Source organism: Erinaceus europaeus, chromosome 12 (genome assembly GCF_950295315.1).
Source record: "Erinaceus europaeus chromosome 12, mEriEur2.1, whole genome shotgun sequence".
Classification (NCBI taxonomy): domain Eukaryota; kingdom Metazoa; phylum Chordata; class Mammalia; order Eulipotyphla; family Erinaceidae; genus Erinaceus; species Erinaceus europaeus.
In genome coordinates this window covers 37,338,672-37,360,267 of record NC_080173.1, presented here as the reverse complement: position 1 = coordinate 37,360,267, position 21,596 = coordinate 37,338,672, and the positions used below count along the sequence as shown (strand labels likewise).

The 21,596-nt window shown below is 45.9% G+C and overlaps 2 protein-coding genes across 7 annotated transcripts in view; one reads left to right on the top strand and one right to left on the bottom strand.

Annotated features, from left to right (window-relative positions):
• The window catches only part of CHDH (choline dehydrogenase), a 37,529-nt gene extending 36,801 nt beyond the window's left edge, over positions 1 to 728 (bottom strand). For 3 of the 4 annotated variants that reach the window (XM_060203130.1, XM_060203134.1, XM_060203132.1), the window contains exon 1: positions 615 to 713. The gene's annotated coding sequence lies outside the window, so the exon portion shown is untranslated. Of the gene's footprint in view, positions 1 to 614 lie in introns of all 4 variants that reach the window. The other variant, XM_060203133.1, reaches the window with a different exon arrangement.
• On the top strand, positions 518 to 20,825 carry IL17RB (interleukin 17 receptor B). 3 transcript variants are annotated; one of them, XM_016191824.2, is made up of 12 exons: positions 518 to 640; positions 993 to 1,213; positions 3,744 to 3,768; positions 4,664 to 4,804; positions 6,763 to 6,890; positions 7,713 to 7,839; positions 11,974 to 12,021; positions 13,602 to 13,741; positions 14,227 to 14,301; positions 15,952 to 16,051; positions 17,520 to 17,606; positions 19,378 to 20,825. In XM_016191824.2, exons 2-12 carry the CDS (start codon positions 1,154 to 1,156, stop codon positions 19,935 to 19,937), a joined length of 1,491 nt encoding a protein of 496 aa, XP_016047310.2. In that variant the 5' UTR covers positions 518 to 640; positions 993 to 1,153; the 3' UTR covers positions 19,938 to 20,825. The 3 variants fall into 3 exon arrangements, with proteins under 3 accessions (XP_016047310.2, XP_016047312.1, XP_016047311.2); XM_016191826.2 differs by lacking the exon at positions 14,227 to 14,301; XM_016191825.2 differs by lacking the exons at positions 518 to 640; positions 993 to 1,213 and adding an exon at positions 1,358 to 1,397.
• The last annotated feature ends 771 nt before the right edge of the window (positions 20,826 to 21,596 follow it).

Genomic DNA, 21,596 nt, shown 5'->3' with positions numbered 1-21,596 from the left:
TCTGGACCCCACTACACTAGGGAAAGCTTTAGTGCTGTGGTGTTTCCCCCTTTGTCTATCTGAAAAGAGTGGACTCAGAGCAGCCAGAACAAAAAGAAAAGAATGAGAAGGAAATAAAAGGAGAGGAAAAGAAAAGAGAAGAAAGGTAAAGAAAAGAACAAGTAAAAGAATAGGGTGGGGTAGGAGGATCGGTCCTTAATTCCAAACCCTGAGCCCCTGGCATGACCAGGGGTTTCTGTTCCAGCCCCCTACCCCAGGGGTGGGTCCAGATTTTGTCTGCAAGGCATGGCTGAGAAGTCCTGGGCACAGAGAACCCGAGTTTCCAGCCAGTTCTGAAGCTCCCGCCTTCCTTCCTCGGGAGAGCTCATTTTGAGAAACACGTCGGCCAGAGAGCCGGAGGGGGCGGGGAGGAGGGAAGCTGCCTTTTCTAACACCGCCGCGGAGTTCCAGCAAAGAGCTTGCCCCCAACAGCTCCGGGGGCTCTGGCCACCCGCGTCGCACCACTTTGTTCCCGGGACTCCCTCCCCCCACACCCTCTCAGTCAGTCTCAGCGCCCAAGCCTCCGCGACGCGACCAGGCTCAGGCCCGGACGCCAGGACCCAAACGCAACTCACCCGGGGCTGCTCGCCCGAAGGTCGGGGTCGGGGTCGGGGTCGGGGTCGGGGTCGGGGTCGGGGTCGGGGCCGGGGCCGGGGCCGGGGCCGAGCCGGCGGGGACTGCAGCTGCCCGCTTCTCTCCAACCGGCGGCGCCTGGGCTCCGCGCGCTCCCGACAGCCAGGAGCCGAGCTGCGGGCGACCTGGACCCACTCAGCTGCAGGGCGGGAACTCAGCTGAGGGACCTGGCGGGCGGGGCGCACCTGGCTCTCCGCGCGCACCGGGTTATCCCGCGCGCACCTGTGCGCGGCGCCTAAATCCTACACGTCGCCCCACCTGGCGCGTCCCCTCTGGGCTGGGCCGGGCTGGTTGCGGTGCTTCTCATTTCCCCACCATAGGAGGCGATGGGGTGGGGGTGGGAGACACCTCCGAGAAGGTCCGCCCCCTGCCCTGCTGGGCCGACGAGAGGCGGAGCCTAGAGGGGGTGGCCCCCGGCGTGGGGATAAGAGTGCGGGGCAGGCGGGTCACCCCCCCTCCGTGGTGGCGGGCAAAGGCCCCGATGTCGCTCGCGCTGCTGAGCCTGGCCACGCTGTGCTGGGGCGCCGTGACCCCGGAGCCGGTAAGCCCCCACTCCCAACCTGCGTTCCTTCGGTCCCTTGCAGCTCGACCCCTGGTGGCGTCCCCAGCAGCCAGCTCTGCTGCTCCAAGGGGTGCGTGGAGGCCGGGCTTGAGTGGGTCCCAGGCTGCTTGATCAGGGTGAGTGGGCCCCAGGCTGCTTGATCAGGGTCCTGGGAATCAGAAAGGTCAGGCTCGGATGTCGCCCTTTGCCTTTTATGTTTACTGTGCACTGCTATCATCATTTGCCCAAGAATGGTAGTTATTCACTCACCAGGAGCTAATGAGGACGGTGACAGGAGCCTGCTGATAGTTAGTCACTCACCAGGAGCTAGTGAGGACGGTGACTGCTTGGGGTCTGGAGGTCTGCTTACTAACTGGGATCCAAGAACTGCCTCTACATAACCACTCGCCTCTTCTTTTCTGTTCTTTTTTCTTTTTTTCCTCCCCCCACCCCCGCCATGGAAATTTGTGCCATAATCCCAGTCAGTAAGCCCGCAAACTATCCAGTAAATTTCCTTTCCTTCCCCAGTGATTTGAAGGGTCAAGGTAACCTTCCCTGTCACTAAAAGAGAAAAAAGAAGTAAAATAAAGTGTGCCCCCTACCTAGTGTGAACTCTATTCCTGCCTCACTTTATAGCACACAGCATAAAAGCATGGTTGCTACAGGATGATGGATATGGGAAAATACCATTCCTGTAGGGGCTTCTTCTCTCTTTGCCCTCTTCTCTGACTTTGGAGGTGCCCAAAGTCTTCTTCACTGGAGAATGTGTTGCCTTTGGGGTGGTTGTTATAAGACCGACAGCGTGAATTTTGTGAAGTTTAGCCCTGTTTCTTCGCTTATTGCTAAAATGACTCTCATCTGTTCTTTGAAAAGAACTCAGTTCCTAGTATGTCTCACTTACTTTAAAACTTATCTGCTAATATCCCAGCTCCTAGTATGGTTGCTTGCTTTTCTTACAGAATACCTGTGGGTATCTATCCCTTAGAGTTCAGTTGCTAAAAGACAAAGATGAATGACTGACAGTTTCACCCAAACCCAGATTACTCAAACCACCAAAAGCTTTGCCTTCTCTTAGGAATGATTTGGAAATGTTGAGGCTGAAAAGGGTCAGGTTCCAGGCTGGTGGGCTTCAATCAGAACACTGGGAGTCTTGTTACTTGACCCTTCTATTGCCTCAAAGTTAAATGTTTTAAGTCTGGTAATTTATTTCAAAACCAAGTACTAATTTTCCATGAACAGTTAACACCAAAAGAATTTAGTACCAGACACTTTGTTCCGATGATGTACACTTTAAAACTCTTTAAAATGTGATGAAACCAGTTATTTTTATGATTTTCAAAATAGCTCAAGTGAGCCCTTATACATTAGAAAGGAATATTCAACATATTTTTGGTTTTGAATTTTTAAAACCATTTTTGGAGAGATAATAGTTTTTTTTTCTTTCTTTCTTTTTTCTTTTTTTTAGAGATAATATTAGTTTCTGACACATGGGTACATTCTCTTTTCATCTCCCCATAGGTGCCTGTACCTCACTCCCACACCCAGCTTGAGTCCTTCTCTCATTCTCTGCTAATCATGCATGGAGTCCCCAATATTGTCTTCACCTCCTCAGGTGCCTTTCTCCCCAAGAGTCCTTTGCTTTGGTGCAATATACCATGTCCAGCCCACATGTCACCTTGTGTTTCCCATTTTTTCCCTTGTTCTTAAGTTCCATCTACACATGAGATAATCTGAATAAGTCCTAGAAAAAGACTTTAAAGAATGTAGGAAAGAGAACACAGATTGCTTTCTTCTATAGATTTTCTTTTTTTTTAATTTTTTAAATATTTATTTATTCCCTTTTGTTGCCCTTGTTTTATTGTTGTAGTTATTATTGTTGTTGTCGTTGTTGGATAGGACAGAGAGAAATGGAGAGAGGAGGGGAAGACAGAGGAGGAGAGAAAGATAGCTGCTTCACCACCTGTGAAGCGACTCCCCTGCAGGTGGGGAGCCGGGGTTCGAACCGGGATCCTTATGCCGGTCCTTGTGCTTTGTGCCACCTGCGCTTAACCCGCTGCGCTACAGCCCGACTCCCTCTTCTATAGATTTTCATCAGTTCCCCTTCTTAGCATGGTCAGAGCTTCCCCTCAGGGAAAGTCAGTAGATACTCTAGACTGTCCTGTTAGATCAGATATCTGTCCCATTAGATCCTCTAGTTAAAAGAGTGTGATGGGGCCTTTGTGAGTACAGAATCACCTTCTGCTTGTATAAGAAAGGCAGAGGCACAAAAGGGGGAAGACCCACTTCTGATCTTTAAGTAGGTTGATAGGCAGGATTGAGGACTGAGTATATTGATGGCTAATCTGCAGCCCATCAGAGCCAACCATTTGCCTGGTGTGGCCTCCCACACTGTGAAGTAGAACTAGCTCAGTTTTTCTCTTGAAGGCTCACCATGTAGATACCTTGAAGGAAAAGATAAACATGATGTGTTGTCTCACTTGACAAATGAAGACTTGGCCAATGTGGCACCTGGTCTCTTTCTCTCTTGCAGATGATCCAGTGTGGCCCTGAAAATGGTAAGTGTAATGGGGAGTGGGACAGGGTAACTGGAGGACCTCTTTAGAGGCCCTGGATCTAGATATGGAGACATCAGGGGCCATAGTGGGTGAACCATTGCTTTGGGAGTGGATGCAGATGAAGCACACACAACTCCCAGTTTCTTAGATGGATGGGCTGGCCTCTGGGACAAGAAGGGGACAGAGCAGAGCCGTGCAGGATGGTAGAAAGGTCTGCCACTCCTCAGGATAGCGAGTGATGTGGGAGGGAGGTTACTTCCAGTTGGAAACAGGGAGGCTGGGTGGTGGCACACCTGGTTGAACACACACATTGCAGTGTGCACCCAGGTTCAAGCCCCTAGTCCCCATCTGCAGGGAGGCTTTACAAGTGGTGAAGCAGGGCTACAGGTGTCTTTCTCACCTCTCTCACCTCCCCCTCTCAATTTCTGTCTCTACCCAAAATAAATGAAAAATATTTTTAAAAAAAAATTAAATCAGGAATCAGATCTTTTAGATGAGCATTTGAAGAATGGGTGGGCCCAAGACTTGTGGATGGAGAGGATCAGCTGAAGGCATGATGGTCCAGGCAAAAACAGTGCTGGAAAGTAGAACTACTAGGCACCAGCTGGTGGAAGTCAAGGTTGAGGCACAGGAGTGGCAGAATTGATCCTAATAGAGTAAATCTATCAAATATACTAGATGTGTATAGTTAATGATTCTAAGTACTCTGTAGGTTGAGGCTGGGAGGGTGAGCATTACCTTGGCAAGGAATTGGTCAGCACGGAGAACTCCTAGCCAGCCTTAGCAGGCAGAAGAGATGAATTGTGGATAAAGGCTGGGTTGGGCGGGTCTCTCACCGCAGCTGGTAGTCGTAGCTGAGGAAGAGAACAGCATGAAAAGTCTCATCTCTTCCCAGGACCATCTCCAGAGTGGATGGTCCCACACCCTCTGATCCCAGGGGAATTGAAGGACCTCCAAGTGGAACCTGTGAGAAGCAATGTGGCAATGGAGGACTATTTGATTTTGATGAATATAAGCTGGACACTCCGAGCAGATGGTGAGTTGGCTTCAATCAATAAAGCATAAAGTGTCTACTAGAGCAATTGTGTAGACAATCTGAACTCTAAATTCTACTTTTAGGCATATAACCAGCAGAATACATGCATACATGCACCAGCAGACACCTGCTAGGATGTTCATAGTGACAAGGAGATGGGAGCTGGTACATCCAGTACAGTGCACACATCACCATAAGCAAGGATGCAGGTTCAAACCCCTAGTCCTCACCAGCAAAGAAAATCTTCATGAACACTAGTAGAGCAGTGCTGCAGGTGTCTCTCTCTCCCTATCTCCCTTTCCCTCTTAATTTCTTTCTTTTTTATATTTATTTATTTTCCCTTTTGTTGCCCTTGTTTTTATTGTTGTTATAGTTATTATTGTTGTTGTTGATGTTGTTGTCCTTAGATAGGACAGAGAGAAATGGAGGGGAAGACAGAGGGGGAAAGATAGATACCTGCAGACCTGCTTCACCACCTGTGAAGTGACTCTCCTGCAGGTGGGGAACCGGAGGCTCCAACCTGGATCCTTATGCTGGTCCTTGTGCTTTGCACCACGTGCATGTAACCCGCTGCGCTACTGCCCAACTCCCCTTAATTTAATTGTTTCTACCATCAGAAAGAAAAATAAAGTGGCTACCAGGAGTGGTAGATTTGTCATGTAGGCATACAGCCCCAGTGAAAACCCTGGTATACCGCAATTAAAAGAAAATCCAAAGTTGCATTATTCATAACAGGCAAAAGAAACCGAATGTACCCAACACATGAGAGAATTAAATCACACAATGGAATCAGCATAGCAATGACTGTGAACAATCTAGAACTGCTTATCATGTGGATAAAATCCACAAAGCTTAGAGAACCAGAATCATGTGTTCATACACTTCTACTTTCATGTGTCCCTCTAATCATTTGTATACAATACACAAGTCTAACAAAAATACAAAGCAGAAAGACACAAATGGAAACAGAAGTCAGAATAGTGGCTCCTCTCTGATAGGTGGGCAATAAGTATGGGGTCAGGGCAGTCCTTGGGTGCTTCTTGATGGAGGTACTAACTACCTGTGTGTGAAAGTTGTTGGGTGGTAAATTATAATCCCTGTGCTTGCTAGTGTTCTGCTCTACTTAACGGAATAGAATAGGACAAGGCTGGGTGGCTCCTCCAGGCTTAGGAAAACCATTTGTTCAGGCCAATTACTTTCCATTCCCCAAGTGGTATCAAGGAAGTCCTGGCATTCCCCTCACTCTGTGAGTGCTTTTTGTGAGCCAGTCCTTGGGTCCTAAAGTCCATGTCCATCCATGCCTATATAGTCACTGGCTAAATTCAGTTCAATTCCATCCAGTTAGTACCAAACACAGGGAGGCTGGTTGGCTATGGAGGGATGGTGGATGAGTGAAGGGGGAAGGGAGATACAGACATAGCATGTGTTGGGGTAGGTCCTGGAAGGAGGGGGGTAAACAGGGAGGAGCAGGAGAGAGCTCTGGTGAGACCACATAAAACTCCATGATGTAGTAGGATAACACTTGTCCCCATACAGAAGCTCAGTGAGCTCTCCTGCTTGTGTGAGCTGTGGCAACAGCTGTGGAATGAGTTGAGCCCTGAAGGAGGAATAGGAAGGCTTAGAGAAATAGCAAATGACAGGGAAGGGCATCCAGGGAGAAGAACCCACTTAGGCAAAGTGCAGTCTGAATAAGCATGGCATGTAGTCTTTGCACTATTCCCCAGAGCAAACCCACTGCTTGTAGGAGATGCAGAAAGCCAACCTTGCAGATACCCTGTGAAATTCAGGCTCACTAGAAAAAAGGTTTCATCTGAATCTATATGTTGCCATTTTGTACATTACTTAGTCAAAGCCCTCCAGTGTCCCCAAAGCCTCACTCCCCCTTTTTCTAAAGTGGGAGCAGGGACAATGCCTCATACACAGTTGGCCACACAAGCGCCCTTTCACCTGTCTCGCAGCAAGCATCTTCGTTCTGAAGGCTACCAAGATATGCGTGACAGGCCTCAATAACTTCCGGTCCTCCAGCTGTGTGAGGTGCAACTACACGGAGGCCTTCCAGACTCAGACCAGATCCTCCGGCGTCAGGGTAAGCTCTCTGCTGGGGAGTGAGGCCCTCTGCTCCAGGAGTACAGCTGACCCCCTGCACACACAGGCCAGTGAGCAGCCAGCCAGGCCCCAGAGTTTGGAGGAGACTCTTGATTTGAATCCCTTTTCTGACTACTTCTCTGCCCTGTGCCTCTAGCATCCCCAGGGACTGAGTCTCCCCATCTGCAAGTGAAGGGAGCTGAATCAAATCATAACCTTGCTTGGACATATCATACTTCTCTGGTCTTGTGAGGTACAGAAACAAATTGTGTGGCTCGTGATCCCTAATAGAAACTAGCAGGAGATAGGAGTTTCAGCAGGAGGTGAAGGAAGGCTATTATGCATGAAAAGGGTGAAGCAGTGCTGTATGTCTTTCTCTCTCCCTCTCGATCTCTCCTCCCTTTCAGTATCTCTGCTATAAAATTAAAACAAGGAAAAAATGATCTCCAGGAGCATTGTATTTGTCATGCAGGCACTGAGCCCCAGAAATAACCCTGGTGGCAATATCAATCAATCAATCAACCAATAAAAATAAAAATTAAAAAATGGTGGTCCGGGAGATGGTGTGGTGGATAAAGTGTCGGACTCTCAAGCATGAGGTCCTGAGTTTGATCTCCTGCAGCACATGTACAGACTGATGTCTGGTTCTTTCTCTCTCCCCTCCTTTCTCATTAATAATAAAATCCTAAAAAAGAAAAAGGGTCCAATATTTAAAAATAATCAATAAATATATAAATAAGTGAATGAAAAGGGCAACATACAGTACTGCCCTTTTACACTGTGGTGTTTCTGAAACTCAGGGGTTTCTTGCTTTGCCTTTTAGTGGGTGTTTTCCTATACAGGCTTTCCTGTAGAGCTGAACACACTCTATTACATCGGAGCCCATAACATCCCCAGCGCAGATACGAATGAAGACAGTCCTTCCATGTCTGTGAATTTCACATCACCAGGTAAAGTTCTACATGACTCTATTCTTCTCTGACTTGCCAGGGTATCTGGTTAGGTGATCAGGTAGACAGGGGTCTCTGGAGAAGTCATCAGCCCTGCCAAGTCTTGGTTTCCTCATCTGTAGCACTGATACAACGGGAACAACTCAGAGTGGATATTGAGTCGTGTCTGGGCTTCCTTAGCAGGCTGTGGTGTTGGACAGTATGTGTGTGTGTGTGTGTGGTGGGGGGTTTTTCTCTGAGATTCCAGTAAGACCCTCTCTTGAACTGTCTTTGAGAGACAGGGTGGCAGAGGGGTGTTAGAACCCACCCACCCCATGTGAAACAGTGTGCTCCTGTATCCTCCAGCTGTGGCTGCAGTGAAGACAAGATGGGAGCCGGTGTAGATGGTTTCAGCCCTGGGCCTGCCTGTAGCCGACCCCACAGTTACACATGGGCTAGGCGGGCGGAGTCAGCTTCCGGTGCTGGCCCCCTCCTGTCCTTAGTCCCCCATGTCAAAACTCCCATTTCTATTCTCTGATATTGTGGCCCATGGAGACCTCTGGGGCCACATCATTTACTATACTGTGTAGTTTGCTTAATATTTAGAAAACAGCTTTTGAAAATAATTGTTTCAGAGGATGGTGCTAAGTGAAATGAGGCAGGAGAAAGACTGGATGGTCTCCTCATATGTGGGGTTTAAGAAACAAAGCAGGGAGTCGGGCTGTAGCGCAGCGGGTTAAGCGCAGGTGGCGCAAAGCACAAGGACCGGCATAAGGATCCCGGTTCGAACCCCGGCTCCCCACCTGCAGGGGAGTTGCTTCACAGGCGGTGAAGCAGGTCTGCAGGTGTCTGTCTTTCTCTCCTCCTCTCCGTCTTCCCCTCCTCTCTCCATTTCTCTCTGTCCTATCCAACAACGACAACAACAATAATAACTACAACAATAAAACAACAAGGGCAACAAAAGGGAATAAATAAATAAAATAAATATTTAAAAAAAAAAAGAAACAAAGCAATGGAGTCAGGCAGTAGCGCAGTGGGTTAAGCACATGTGGCGCAAAGCGCATGTGACTCCCACCTGCAGGAGTCACTTCACAAGCAATGAAGCAGGTCTGCAGGTGTCTATCTTTCTCTTCCTCTCTCTGTCTTCCCCTCCTCTCTCCATTTCTCTCTGTTCTATCCAGCAACGACAATATCAATGACAACAGCAATAATAACTACAACAATAAAAAACAACAAGGGCAACAAAAGGGAAAATAAATATAAAAATAATAAAAATTAAAAAAAGAAACAAAGCAAGGGGAAAGAACAGGGTGAAATGTGAATAAGTCCTTGGTCTACCTGGAGAAGGGAGTTGGGAGGTAATAGGAGGTTGGGGCACTCTGCCCTATAGTGGAGGATGGTGGTGGTTGCCACATATTCTGGGGAGATGTGAATTTTTTTTAAACAAAGCCTTTTATTTTTTAAATAAATTTTATCTATTTATTACTGGATAGAGACAGAAATTGAGAGGGGAGGGGAAAAAAAGAGAGGGAGAGAGACAGAGAGACACCTGTAGCACTGCTTCACCACTCATGAAGCTTCCCCCTGCAGGTGGGGACCAGGGGCTTGAACTCAGGTCCTGTGCACTATAGTATGTGCACTTAACCAGGTGAGCCACTGCCTGACCCTGGAAGATGTGAATTTGAACCCAAAGCAGAAACTGTCCTATAAGATAACGTTTCCCCAATTAGTTTTTTCTTTGTTTATTTTCTAGAAGAGGAGTAGGGGGTGTGTGAGAGAGAGACAGAGAGAGAGAGAGGTATGCTTTGTAGCACTGAAGTTTCTCCAGTGCAGTGGGAGCTATGTTTGAATCTGGGTCGTGCATATGGCAAAGCAGCACACTATCACAGTGTATGATTTCACCAGCCCTGAAAGCATGTTTACTTATTATTATTTTAATTAACATTATTTGATAGAGACATCCAGAAATAGAGGGGAAGGGGGTGACAGCAAGGGAGAGAGAAAGAGAGACACCTGCAACACTGCTTCACCACCTACAGGTGGGGACCAGTGTCAGGCTGCGCCTCGGAGAAGAGAGAGAGGAGATCTGGGAAGAAGGAACACAAATCTTTATTTGCGCGGGCACCTCAGGGTTGGGTGAGAGCGCAGCGGTTTGGGCCACGTGGAGCTAGCCAAAAATGGCCGTCCCCCGCTATGCGCACCACCCTTCCATCACCGAGGTAAAAAAACGGGCAAGAGAGGGGGGGCGGAAGTAGGAGGGCTTTTTATAGGGCAACAGCCAGGGGTGACGTGTCAGAACAGGATTGGTTGGGAAAGGCACTTGAGAATCTCCTATTAACTCTCGTGGGAAGTGGCAGAGCCTGAGGGGACGGCTTGGCAGATGTGACTGCATCTGTATAATTCCCCAGCATCTCTCCCTTTTTCTTTATATCTAATGGACACAGTATAGGAAATATAGAGTGGAGCAGGCTTAAATGTTTTTAAGGAATGCCGTGCTCAGGTGGGAAGATGTAGGACGTTTTTGTGGGGAAGGGAAGACTTACGTGGCCGCCAACCTTGTGAGATTCATGTGTCCCCCCCTGTGGTCAACCCCTCTTTAAAGAGAGACTTACCTGGAGGGACTCATCTCATAGGTTAAGCTCTGCTAGGCTCCACCATCTCCTCACAATTTTTTTTTTAAATCTTTTTATCTAGTCATCGCATTAAGATGGTTCAATGTCTGTAAAAGACTCTATGTGTGACAGAGGAATAGTAGTGTAAGGGTGATCAGAAACCTTTTGGGCATAAACCTGAATGCTATAACAAAACAGGAAGGGACAAGTAGGGGAGCAGTAAGAACCAGTCCCTGTTCAGGCACCATTTGTTGGGCTGGGCTTGCTTCGCAGGCGGTAGAGAGACGACCAGGGACTCATGGCTGAGCTGGGAACACAGTTCAATCTTTATTGACAAGTGGGAATGCAGTATCAACAATCTAATCTCTTCACCGGAACTGGAAAGGGAAAGGAAATGACTAGGAGAGGGGGCGGAGCAAAAACAAGAGCGTGAACAGAACATAGAAAGCTTCCATCTAACCAGTGGGGATTAAACCAATACCCTGCAGGCAGAGCGGGACCCAGGTAAAACAGTGATTATGTAAATAGACTACAATGTCAAGCGGTGCAACAGAAGGGGTCTTAGAAGCAGAATTTAGAAGCATACCAACAGACCAGGGGCTCAAATCCAGATCTTTGCACATTGTAACGTGTGCTCAACCAGGTGTGCCACCACCTGGCCCCTATTTATTATTTGTTTAAAGAAAGAAATAGATTGGCTTGAGCAACTTTTGTTGTACCTTCAAATGTCAACAAAGCAGATTTCCACCCTTTTTTTGTTTTTTTAATGATTCTATGCTGGGAAGATATCATAATGGTTATGCCAAAGACTTTCATGTCTGAGGTTCTGAGGTTCAGTCCTCAGCATTACCATAATAAGCCAGAGTTGAGCTGTGCTCTGGTATCAGTCTCTCATTAAAAAATAAAAAAGTATTTTTAAAATATTCTGAATAAATATAAGTGTTGCAAAGATGAATGTCCATGTACCTCTCTCCCCGTCCTGTTCATTAACAACTTGCGTTGCTATGGTGCAGTTGGCTGGGCAGTAGTGCAGCACATGGCACAAAGGATGTATGAGAATCCCTAGAAGGGAGTGGTAGTACCTATCAAAGCTCAGTTGAAACAATGGTTTGAGTCTCTCCTGGAGAACGTGGGTCCTGCTTTGATAAAAGCTATACATGAGCAGCCCAGGTGGCAGTGCAGTGGATAAAGCACTGGACTCTGAAGCATGAGGTCCCAATTTCAGTTCTTGGCGTAGCATGTACCAGAGTAATGCTCTAGTTCTGTCTCCACCTCTGTCCTTAATAAATAAATAAAGTTTTTAAAATGGGGGGAGGGAGAGAGGGAGAACTGTCCTTAAATTAGACCTCAGTTATTGTTTCATGGGTAGATAATTTTCTGTTTAATAGCAAAATGTTAGTGTCCTATTTAAATTTGCTCTTATCTCATATCCAGAATGTTTTGACCACCCATTTCAGGTGTGGGAAGCATATGTGTATTCACATTAGCTGGCAAGAGGGTTAAGAACTATCTGCTAGTCAAATGTCAACATTTGAATTTCCAGGTTGCCTAGACCACATAATGAAATACAAAAGAAAGTGCATCAGAGACGGTAAGTAAATACTGCTTTTGCCTTCTTTAGCTCAACCCACAAGTTTCTAGATGAAACCTACAGTGGGAGAGGTATGTGCCCAAGAGTCTCAGACAGAGGAGGCTCATCCTGGGTCCCTGCTGTGCCCCAGACTGTCCAAGGAAGATTAGGCTTTCAGCCTTCAGCGCAACTGCCCTGATAGTGGTGCCAGCTGAGACCTTTCCTGATTAGATACTATCCTGGAGCTGGTGAAATAGCTCACATGGCTAGTATGCTGCTTTTTCATTGCCCAGGTTCAAGGAAGCTTCAGTGCTGTGGTCTCTTTCATTATTAAAAAAAAAAAAAAAGCATACTAAGAGTCCTGTACCTGCTCAGACACCTGGCCTGTCTGGATTAGCAGACATTCAAGGTAGACATATTCCCTCAAGCCATGAACTAGGAGCTGCTTTCAGCCATGTCCTCTTGCACACTAGACGGAGAGTCCATCCTTATCCTCTAAGATCTCAATTAAATCCCTTTAGGATCACCAGTTCCAAGTGTTCCAATCCCAAGGGATTTGCAAAGGATGTGTGTGTGTGTGTGTGTGTGTGAAGTTTGTGATAGCAAAATCTCAGGATAATGAGGCTCTTGGTTTTTGGAGAAGGCAGTTTGACACTTTTAGGCAACCCTATCCCAGAGCAGGTCCCTGTACATATAACCTGTCAGATTGAGGGGCACAGAGTCACCTGCTGGAAGGCATGTTGGAAGCACTGTGCTTGTTGTGCCACCAGCTAAGACCTGGACTATGGAGGCCTCTGTAGGTGTGAGGGAAGTATGAGCATCCCAAATCCGTCTTAGACTGTGAACTCCTAAAGACAGTTCTGAGTTAGGGCCTGACATGGCTTCCAAGGTGGGGAAAATAATGCAGGTGACGATATATCCTGTTTCTAGAATTAGCTGGCTACTGATTTGCAAGTCATATGCATGAAACCACTGACTTTTCCTCACAGGAGTGGCCTGCTAGGGTAGCCTCTGAGCTCAGAGGTATTCCTAATTTTTCCATATCTAGTAAAAATAGCACAATGAGGACTGGGGAGGTAGCATAATGGTGATGCAAAAGCCTTTCATTCCTGAGGCTCTGAAGTCCCGGGTTCAATCCCCAGCACCACCATAGGCCAGAACTGAGCAGCACTCTAGTGCCTGCCTCCCCTTCCCTCTCATTAAAACAAAAACATAAACCAAACCAGTGCAACAGTCTGATGACTAAAGATCCTGGAATCCAGAAAGTTCCATAGTTGGAGTCCTGGTCCTGAACTCCTTTGTTCTACTCCCTGAACTATGACTCCTTCCTGTCCTGGAAAAGAGAAAATACTAATCCCAGCCATTAACTCAAATGGATGTTAAGAGGAGTTAGTAGAACTCAGGCTTTGCACCTGATACCCTCAGCCTAGAGAAGCAGAGTTAGGAGGCCAGGGATGCCTTAATTTCCTGGGCAGCAGTAACTTGGGATTCTGGGAGCAATAGTTAAAAGGAATTCAGGGTTTGTCATTAAGTCCTTCTGAGGATTTAGATGAGGGAAAATGCTGTAACTGCATCCACATGACTCTCGTCTAAACTCTCAGGTAGTCTGTGGGACCCCAGCATCACTGCATGCAAGAAGAATGAGAAGACAGTGGAAGTGAACTTCACTACCAGCTCCTTGGGAAGCAGATACATGGCTTTCATTTACAATGGCACTGTCATCGGACATTCTTCTGTGGAGGTACTTTCCCCCTTCACTTGTCTTCCACTTCACCCTCCTCCTTGACCTCTGATACTCTACCTTTGTTGCAGCATAAATGTCAACACCCTAGGACTCCCGGGATGGACTTTCTGAGAGAGCAAGCACAGACAGGACTTGTCAGTTGCCCACATGAGCTGGCCTGTTTTGAGTAGTTCAGTAGAGAGAAATAAGTCCCTGGGGGCATCCCTGGAAATGTTTCAAAAGCATGAAATGAAATGAATCCTTCTTTGCACAGAGTGCAATAAATTGGAAATTCAGTTTGGGGGACAAGAGTTTTCTGCCAACCTTTGATCTGTTCACTTATCCAGCTCATAATTCTTTCTTTTTAAAATTTGTAATCCATTTAACATTGGATTACAAGATGTTTGGGAGTAGAGTGTAGAAAGCTCACCGAAGGTGCCTGCCATTACACCAAATGGAACCCTTCACCTACCCCTGATTCACAATTCTTGATCTTGTCTCAGTTGCACCAGAGCAACTTGACTCGGACTTCCTTAGTGATTCCAGTGACTGGTGAAAGCCAAGGCGCCATGGTGCAGGTAAAGTTTAGTAGATGCCTTGGGGGGGGGGGGGGAGGGGCATGGGAATACTGATGGCTCTACCACTAGTGAATTCTTTTGATGAGGTCTCTCCAATTCATTCTTGCCATCTAGTGGCCTTAAGACAGACCGTTTACATTAACTGTTTTTCTAGGGGCCAGGAGGTAGTGCACCAGGAAGAGCACCCAGGTTCCAGTGTGCAAGGACCTGGGTTCAAGCTCCCAGCTCCTACCTGCAAGGGGGAAGCTTCACAAGGGGGGAAGCAGTGCTGTAGGTGTTTCTCTCCCTCTTTATTGTACACCCCTACTTCCCTCAATTTCTCTATTAAAAAAAAAAGTGGAGGATGGCCCATCAAAGTTAGTGGATTCCTTCTGCAGGCACAGTGGCCCAGTGATATCCCTGGTAGTTATAAAAAAAAAAAAAGAAAGAAAAACTGTCTATATTGTGTAAGGTAGAAAGTTGAACTGACAGTCATGCTCTCCTGTGTTCTCATCAGTGATGGCTGACCTTCTAAATGTGATTCCCTCTTTCTGTCACAGAGCCTGAGTCATTCTAAGATAGGAATATGCTTAATTTTCCCCAAGCCTTACTATCTGTAAGACAAAGTAAAAAAAAAGAATTTGAAATGAGATGGCCTGGGTTCTCTGGTCAGTGGATGAACTTTGGGGAGCTGCTGCCTGTGAGAGCAGGCCTTGGTTTATCTTGCTGGAAGAGAAGGTGCTTCTTTCAGTTCTGAGTTTATACATTATGTATGACTACAGAGGGTCCTGCACCCACCATACAAGGAGCTTTTGTCTTTTGTTACCTCAAACATAAAGGCAGTGCTTAGACACAGTAGAGGGCAGACCTGTCAGTACCTTATTTTTTTAGATAGAGACAGAGGCAGAGTAAAAGAGACCATGACACCAAAATTTCTTTCATGGGGGAAAGGGCTCGAACTGGGGTCATGCACATGGCAGAGCAGCACAACCACTCAGATGAACTGTTTTGCCAGCCCTGTCCACACCTCATGATCACCAAAGAGCCATAGACTTTCCTGACTCTGAGGATTTCTGTGTCTGTAGCAGGAGCTTAACTACTCTATTTCAGGGGCAACACCTTTATGAGGATGTAACCTAACTTTTTCAGATAAGGAACTAAGATGTGAACAACATGTACAGATGTGAGATATAAGTTGTGATGTACAATGTTGAAGCTCAGAGTCCAGGAGTCTTAAATGGCATTTTGGTCCTTGGTCACTCGTTTGGATTTTGAGACTTTCACAGGAGCTGGGGCAAAGCTCACTAAGTAGAGCACACACTACCATGTGCATGCACCCAGGCTTAACACCCTGGCACTGTGCACAGCGGAAGAAGCTTCAGGAATGGAGTGGCACCATGGTGTCTCTCTTTTCTCTCTCTCTCTCTCTCTCTGGAAAAAAAGGAAAATGAGTCCACCAGAAGTAGGATCGAGCAGATTACACAAAGTCCTGGTGGCAAAATAAATTACTTTAAGTGTCACCAAGAAAATTTGGTGTGTGTGTGGGGTGGGGGGTGGAGTTGGAGGGCTGAGGTTAAAAAAAGGGGAAAGTTTTGGTTGGAGCAGGAATGATGCTGAGATCTTGTTCTAAAGCATGGTGGAATTCTGAGCCTGCCTTTTGTTTTCTCTCAGCTGATTCCGTATTTCCACACTTGTCAAAATGACTGCATTCGACGAAAAGCAACAGTTGTGCTTTGTCCCCAACCACCTGTTCCTGTCCCTCTGGAGAACAGTAAGTACCCAGTCATTTTCATAGGCTGACCAGAGGTTCAGAACATGAAGGGCATACCGTGACCATCTCCTACTGGAATATAATAGTGTGTTTATCTAGGGGACATGAAGGGGTGTCCCTGCTGTGTGTGCTGACTTGGGTATCAGTGCTGCCCTAGGCAGCTCATGATCTGAATGAATAAGTTTTTTTTTTAATCATTGAAAATCTTTTATAGGGGCTCGGGCGGTAGTGCAGCAGGCTAAGCGCACGTGGCGCAAAGTGCAAGGACTGGCATAAGGATCCCGGTTCAAGCCCCCAGCTCCCCACCTGCAGGGGAGTCCCTTTAGAGATGGTGAAGCAGGTCTGCAGGTGTCTATCTTTCTCTTCCCCTCTTTGTCTTCCCCTCCTCTCTCCATTTCTCTCTGTCCTATCCAACAACAACGACATCAACAACAACAATAATAACTACAACAACAAAACAACTAGGGCAACAAAAGGGAAAATAAATAATAAAAAAATTTAAAAATAACATCTTTTATGAAGCAGGCTATACACACAGACAGGAACAAGAACAAAACAAACAAAAAACACTGTAAAACTGATGTTCCAAGTACCAATGGCACAAAAGAACTAAGTGTATAGGAACATGTCTTTCACTGCAATTCAATTTTTTTGTTTGTTTGGTCATTATGGGCATCATTGCTCTGGAATGACTTTTCCAGACAGAGATAAAAAGCACCAAAAAGCTTCCTTCAATGTGATGGGGGCCAGACTTGAGCCTTGGTCATAAACATGGCAAAATAGTGCACTGAGTGAGCTGGTTTGCCAGTCTCTATTTTTATATCTTTGTCAGTCTGGGCAGCATAAGCCTAGCAGTTACTGCGACTTGATATGGTTACATGGGCAACATTTGGATGACAAATGAGGAACATAACTGTGAGGCACACCTCACTGGGTTCTGAAAGCAGCATGTTCTGGAAAACATCTTTCTGGAGTTAGAGATGTTGATTTTTCACACACAGACCAGTAAGATGTTTCCAGAGCCAGCCAAGGGTAAGGTCAAATGTCTAAAGCTGTTATTTTTAGAAACTCTGTCAAGCCAACTGAAACAACCCAAGTACCTGCCAGTCCTGACTTCCGTGAGGATGTAGTGAGTGCTTGTGCCTGCCTGTGCCTACCTGATTGGTCCTGGACCTCCCCGTGAGGGGGTGGTATTACCCCCACTTGTCAATTTAACAAAGCAGCCTTTAAAAATAAAGTTTTCTGGCATGATGTATGAAGTAACTGCACCAAGGATGAAACTAATTTGTCAAAGAATGAAGAGTGGAATGTAAACTCTGGCCACCGTGAGCAAAAATGCCTGAATCTGTGTAAGGCAGCAAGGGATCAAAAGTCCCACAAAGTCTAGGTTGAAAATGTAGCTTAGTTTCCAAGGAGGAGCTTGTGCTTGTGGCTTGTTGAAGGTGAACATACTTTTTGTTCTCTCCAGGAAAAGGCTGGCTGCCTTTCCTTCTCCCATGTCTGCTGGTGGCCATCTGGGTGTTGGTGATTGGAATCTACCTAGCATGGAGGCATGGTAAGGTGTATAACTCAGCTCTTTAAAAAAACTATAGACTTTTTTAAAAAGAAGTTTCTCTAGAGGCAATCATCTTTTCACACTGCATTTAGTGTTAAGAGTTGGCATTCATTTACTGCCTTAGAGCAAGCAGTCCTAAAATGACTAAGGTCAGGCAGGGACTAGGACCTCTAGATCTGGTTACCACCTCCTGCTTTATTTTCACTAGTGAGGCACCTACATGTTCTGAAATGAGCAAGAAATAGTTGCTAACACAATGCAGTTTACTTGTGATAGGTATTCCATGCCAGTTCCTGTCTTTATAAAAAAATAAGAACACATCCCAAGAATAACAGTCACATGAATTCATATGCCATAAGGTTCTCACCAACTCAGATGTTGTGAGGATTTGAATGCAGGAAACAGATCAGAGCTATGTGTCTACAGACACAGCTAAAGAACAGCACACTGCAAAGTCACTTTACCTCTTTCCCACAAGTAGAAAAAAAGCTAACTGTAGACTTTGAGTCACTTGTGATGAAGGTGGGATCAGACTGATATGGCCTTTTCTAAGAAAATCGTGTAATCTGACCTCAGATGTGAGTCACTGTTAGGGGGAAGTTGTTTGACCAGTATTAGTCACAGCACATTCACACACAGCTTCTGCTTTAAAGCACAGAGCATAAAATTCTAGCTAAATCCCAGGAGCTGAAAAGAGGCACCACTTAGTGAGACTACAAAGAAATTCTACCACCTACAGGTAGACAAGGGGACAACCACCAAGGTGATACAACTCAAAACAAGACAAAGGGTAGACCAAGGAGGGGTGGGAGCTTGAGGGATTCCTCTTTTTATGACACTAAAATACTAAATGCTACAATCCACTTCACACGAAGTACCTAGTACCTACGTGGTTTCTGTGAATTTATATAAAAAGATATGTCTTGGGAGGACTGTTTTAGTGACAGGGTGAAAAGATTTTAGTGAAAGATAAAATTTTGAAAACATTTTTTTAAAGAAATTATTTTTTTCAAAAAAAATATTTCATTCCCTTTTGTTGCCCTTGGTGTTTTACTGTTGTAGTTATTATTGTTGTTGTTGGATAGGATAGAGAGAAATGGGCAAGGAGGGGAAGACGGGGCGGGGAGAGAAATTTAAGACACCTGCAGACCTGCTTCACTGCTTGTGAAGCGACTCCCCTGCAGGTGGGGAGCTGGGGGCTTGAACCGGGATCCTTATGCCGGTCCTTGCACTCTGTGCCACCTGCGCCTTAACCTGTTGCGCTACCGCTCGACTCCCTAAAAACATCTTTTTTTAAAAAAATTTTATTAAAAGGTTTTTTCAATTTTTTTTTTTATTTTCGCTTTTGTTGCCCTTGTTTTTCATTGTTCTTGTAGTTGTTGTTATATAGGACAGAGAGAAATGGAGAGAGGAGGGGAAGACAGAAGGGGGAGAGAAAGAGACACCTGTAGACCCACTTCACCATTTGTGAAGCGACTCCCCTGCAGGTGGGGAGCCGGAGGCTCGAACTGGGATCCTTTCGCGGGTCCTTGCACTTCGCACCACGTGTACTTAAGCCACTGCACTACTACCCGACTCCCCCCAAAAAAACCCATCTTTTAAGGTTTAATTATCTGTTTCAGCTGATATATTGAAAAGGAAAGTTGGGGATGTTTTCCTCTGGCAGTCACAGCACACTAGGTGCTCAGTTGATGTTCTCTAGCAAGGCAGATGGTTTAGATGAAAGCCTGCATGTTGCTAAGATAACAAGTGAGTCTCTCCACCCCTGCAGAAAGGATCAAGAAGATGTCCTTTCCTGCCACCACACTGCTGCCCCTCTCTAAGGTCCTCGTGGTTTACCCACCAGAGATATGCTTCCACCATACAGTCTGCTACTTCACTGCCTTTCTTCAAAACCACTGCAGAAGTGAGGTGATAATTGAACCATGGCAGAAAAAGAAAATAGCTGAGTTGGGTCCAGTGCAGTGGCTAACTGCTCAGAAGAAAGCGTCAGATAAAGTGATCTTCCTTCTTTCCAATGATGCCAGTGCTGAGTGTGACGGCATCTGTGGCAAGAGCAAGGACAGTCCTGGCGACAGCTCCCAAGACCTATTTCCCCTGGCCTTTAACCTCTTCTGCAGTGATCTTAGGAGCCAGGCTCTTTGGCAGAAATACATGGTCGTCTATTTCAGAGAAGCTGATACCAAGGATGATTACAGTGCGCTCAGTGTCTGCCCCAAGTACCATCTCATGAAGGAGGCTACTGCTTTCTGCACAGAACTTCTCCGAGTTGGGCAACAGGCTTCCAAGGGAAAAAGACGACCAACCTGCCACAAAAGCTGCTCCCTGTAGGGGCAGCCGAGCAGCAGGAGACCCAGAAACCTTTCCATTCCTCCAATTGCAAAAACACATCACTAAAGATGGTGAAGGTTAAGAGCTATTCAGTATTTGTAGGGACAACTGATACACACCTACTTTAGCAACAGGACTAGAAAGTATTCTTAACTGAGTATGTATCCTTTAGCCTAGTTAAAAAAAAAATAAACCAATAAGTTTCTTACGAATGTCACTAACTACTATAGCATTAACAGAAACTAAAAAATGTTAACTCTAGAGCTAAAATTGAGACATGGGGCCAGGAGATAGCTCACTTAGTAGAGTGCTCACTTTACCATGTGAGAAGACCTGGGTTTGCACCTCCACTGCCATGTGGGAGCACCACAAACAAGGGGAAGCTTCACAAGTAGTGAAGCAGTACTGGAGTATCTCTCCCTGTCTTCCTCACTTTTTTTTTTTTAATATTTTATTTTATTTATTTATTCCCTTTTGTTGCCCTTGTTGTTTTTTTTTTATTGTTGTAATTATTATTATTGTTGTCATCATTGTTGGATAGGACAGAGAGTAATGGAGAGAGAAGGGGAAGACAGAGAGGAGGAGAGAAAGATAGACACCTGCAGACCTGCTTCACCGCCTGTGAAGCGATTCCCCTGCAGGTGGGGAGCCGGGGTTCGAACCGGGATCCTTATGCCGGTTCATGTGCTTTGCGCCACCTGCACTTAACCCGCTGCGCTACAGCCCGACTCCCCCTCACTTTTTTTTTTAAATTTTTTATTAGAGCACTGCTCAGCTCTGGTTTATGGTGGTATGGGGGACTAAACCTGGGACTTTGGAGCCTCAGGCGTAACCATTTGCATAACCATTATGCTATACCCTGTCCCGTTTTTTTTTTTTTTTTTTTTTTAAATCTATAACTAAAAGGAGGAAAAATGTACTACTGGGCTGGAGAGATAACTTAATGGTTAGGAAAAAGAATTTTCATGCCCAAGATTACAAAGTCCCAGGTTTAATCCCCAGCACTACCACCATAAGCTGAGCAGTGCTCTGGTAATAAATAATTTAAAAATATTAATAAATGTACTTGGAGCAGTAGAACTATGAAGTATGAAGTTCTAGCAAAAAAAAAAAAAAAGTGAGGCCCTAGAATTGATCCCAGCATCACAAGAACATCAAGGATGGAGACAAATGGGTGTTGCTTTGCTTTGATGTCTTTTTCTTTCTCCAAAATGTAACAACATAAAATTAGGACCACTCTGACATCCAAACATGAATAGTACACTGCACTGTTAAGTAGAATTGTTTAATTCCATCAAATTTTAAGTTCAATTGGTGAATTTCAAATTTAAGGAGCCCTTTCTTTTTTTTTTTTCTTTTTCCTCCTCTAGGGTTATTGCTGGGCTCGGTGCCTGCACCATGAATCCACCGCTCCTGGAGGCCATTTTTCCCCCCTTTTGTTGCCCTTGTTGTAGCTTCGCTGTGGTTATTATTATTATTGCCCTTGTTGACGCAATTCGTTGTTGGATAGAACAGAGAGAAATGGAGAGAGGAGGGGAAGACAGAGAAGGGGAGAGAAAGATAGACACCTGCAGACCTGCTTCACCGCCTGTGAAGCGACTCCCCTGCAGGTGGGGAGCCGGGGGCTCGAACCGGGATCCTTACGCCGGTCCCTGTGCT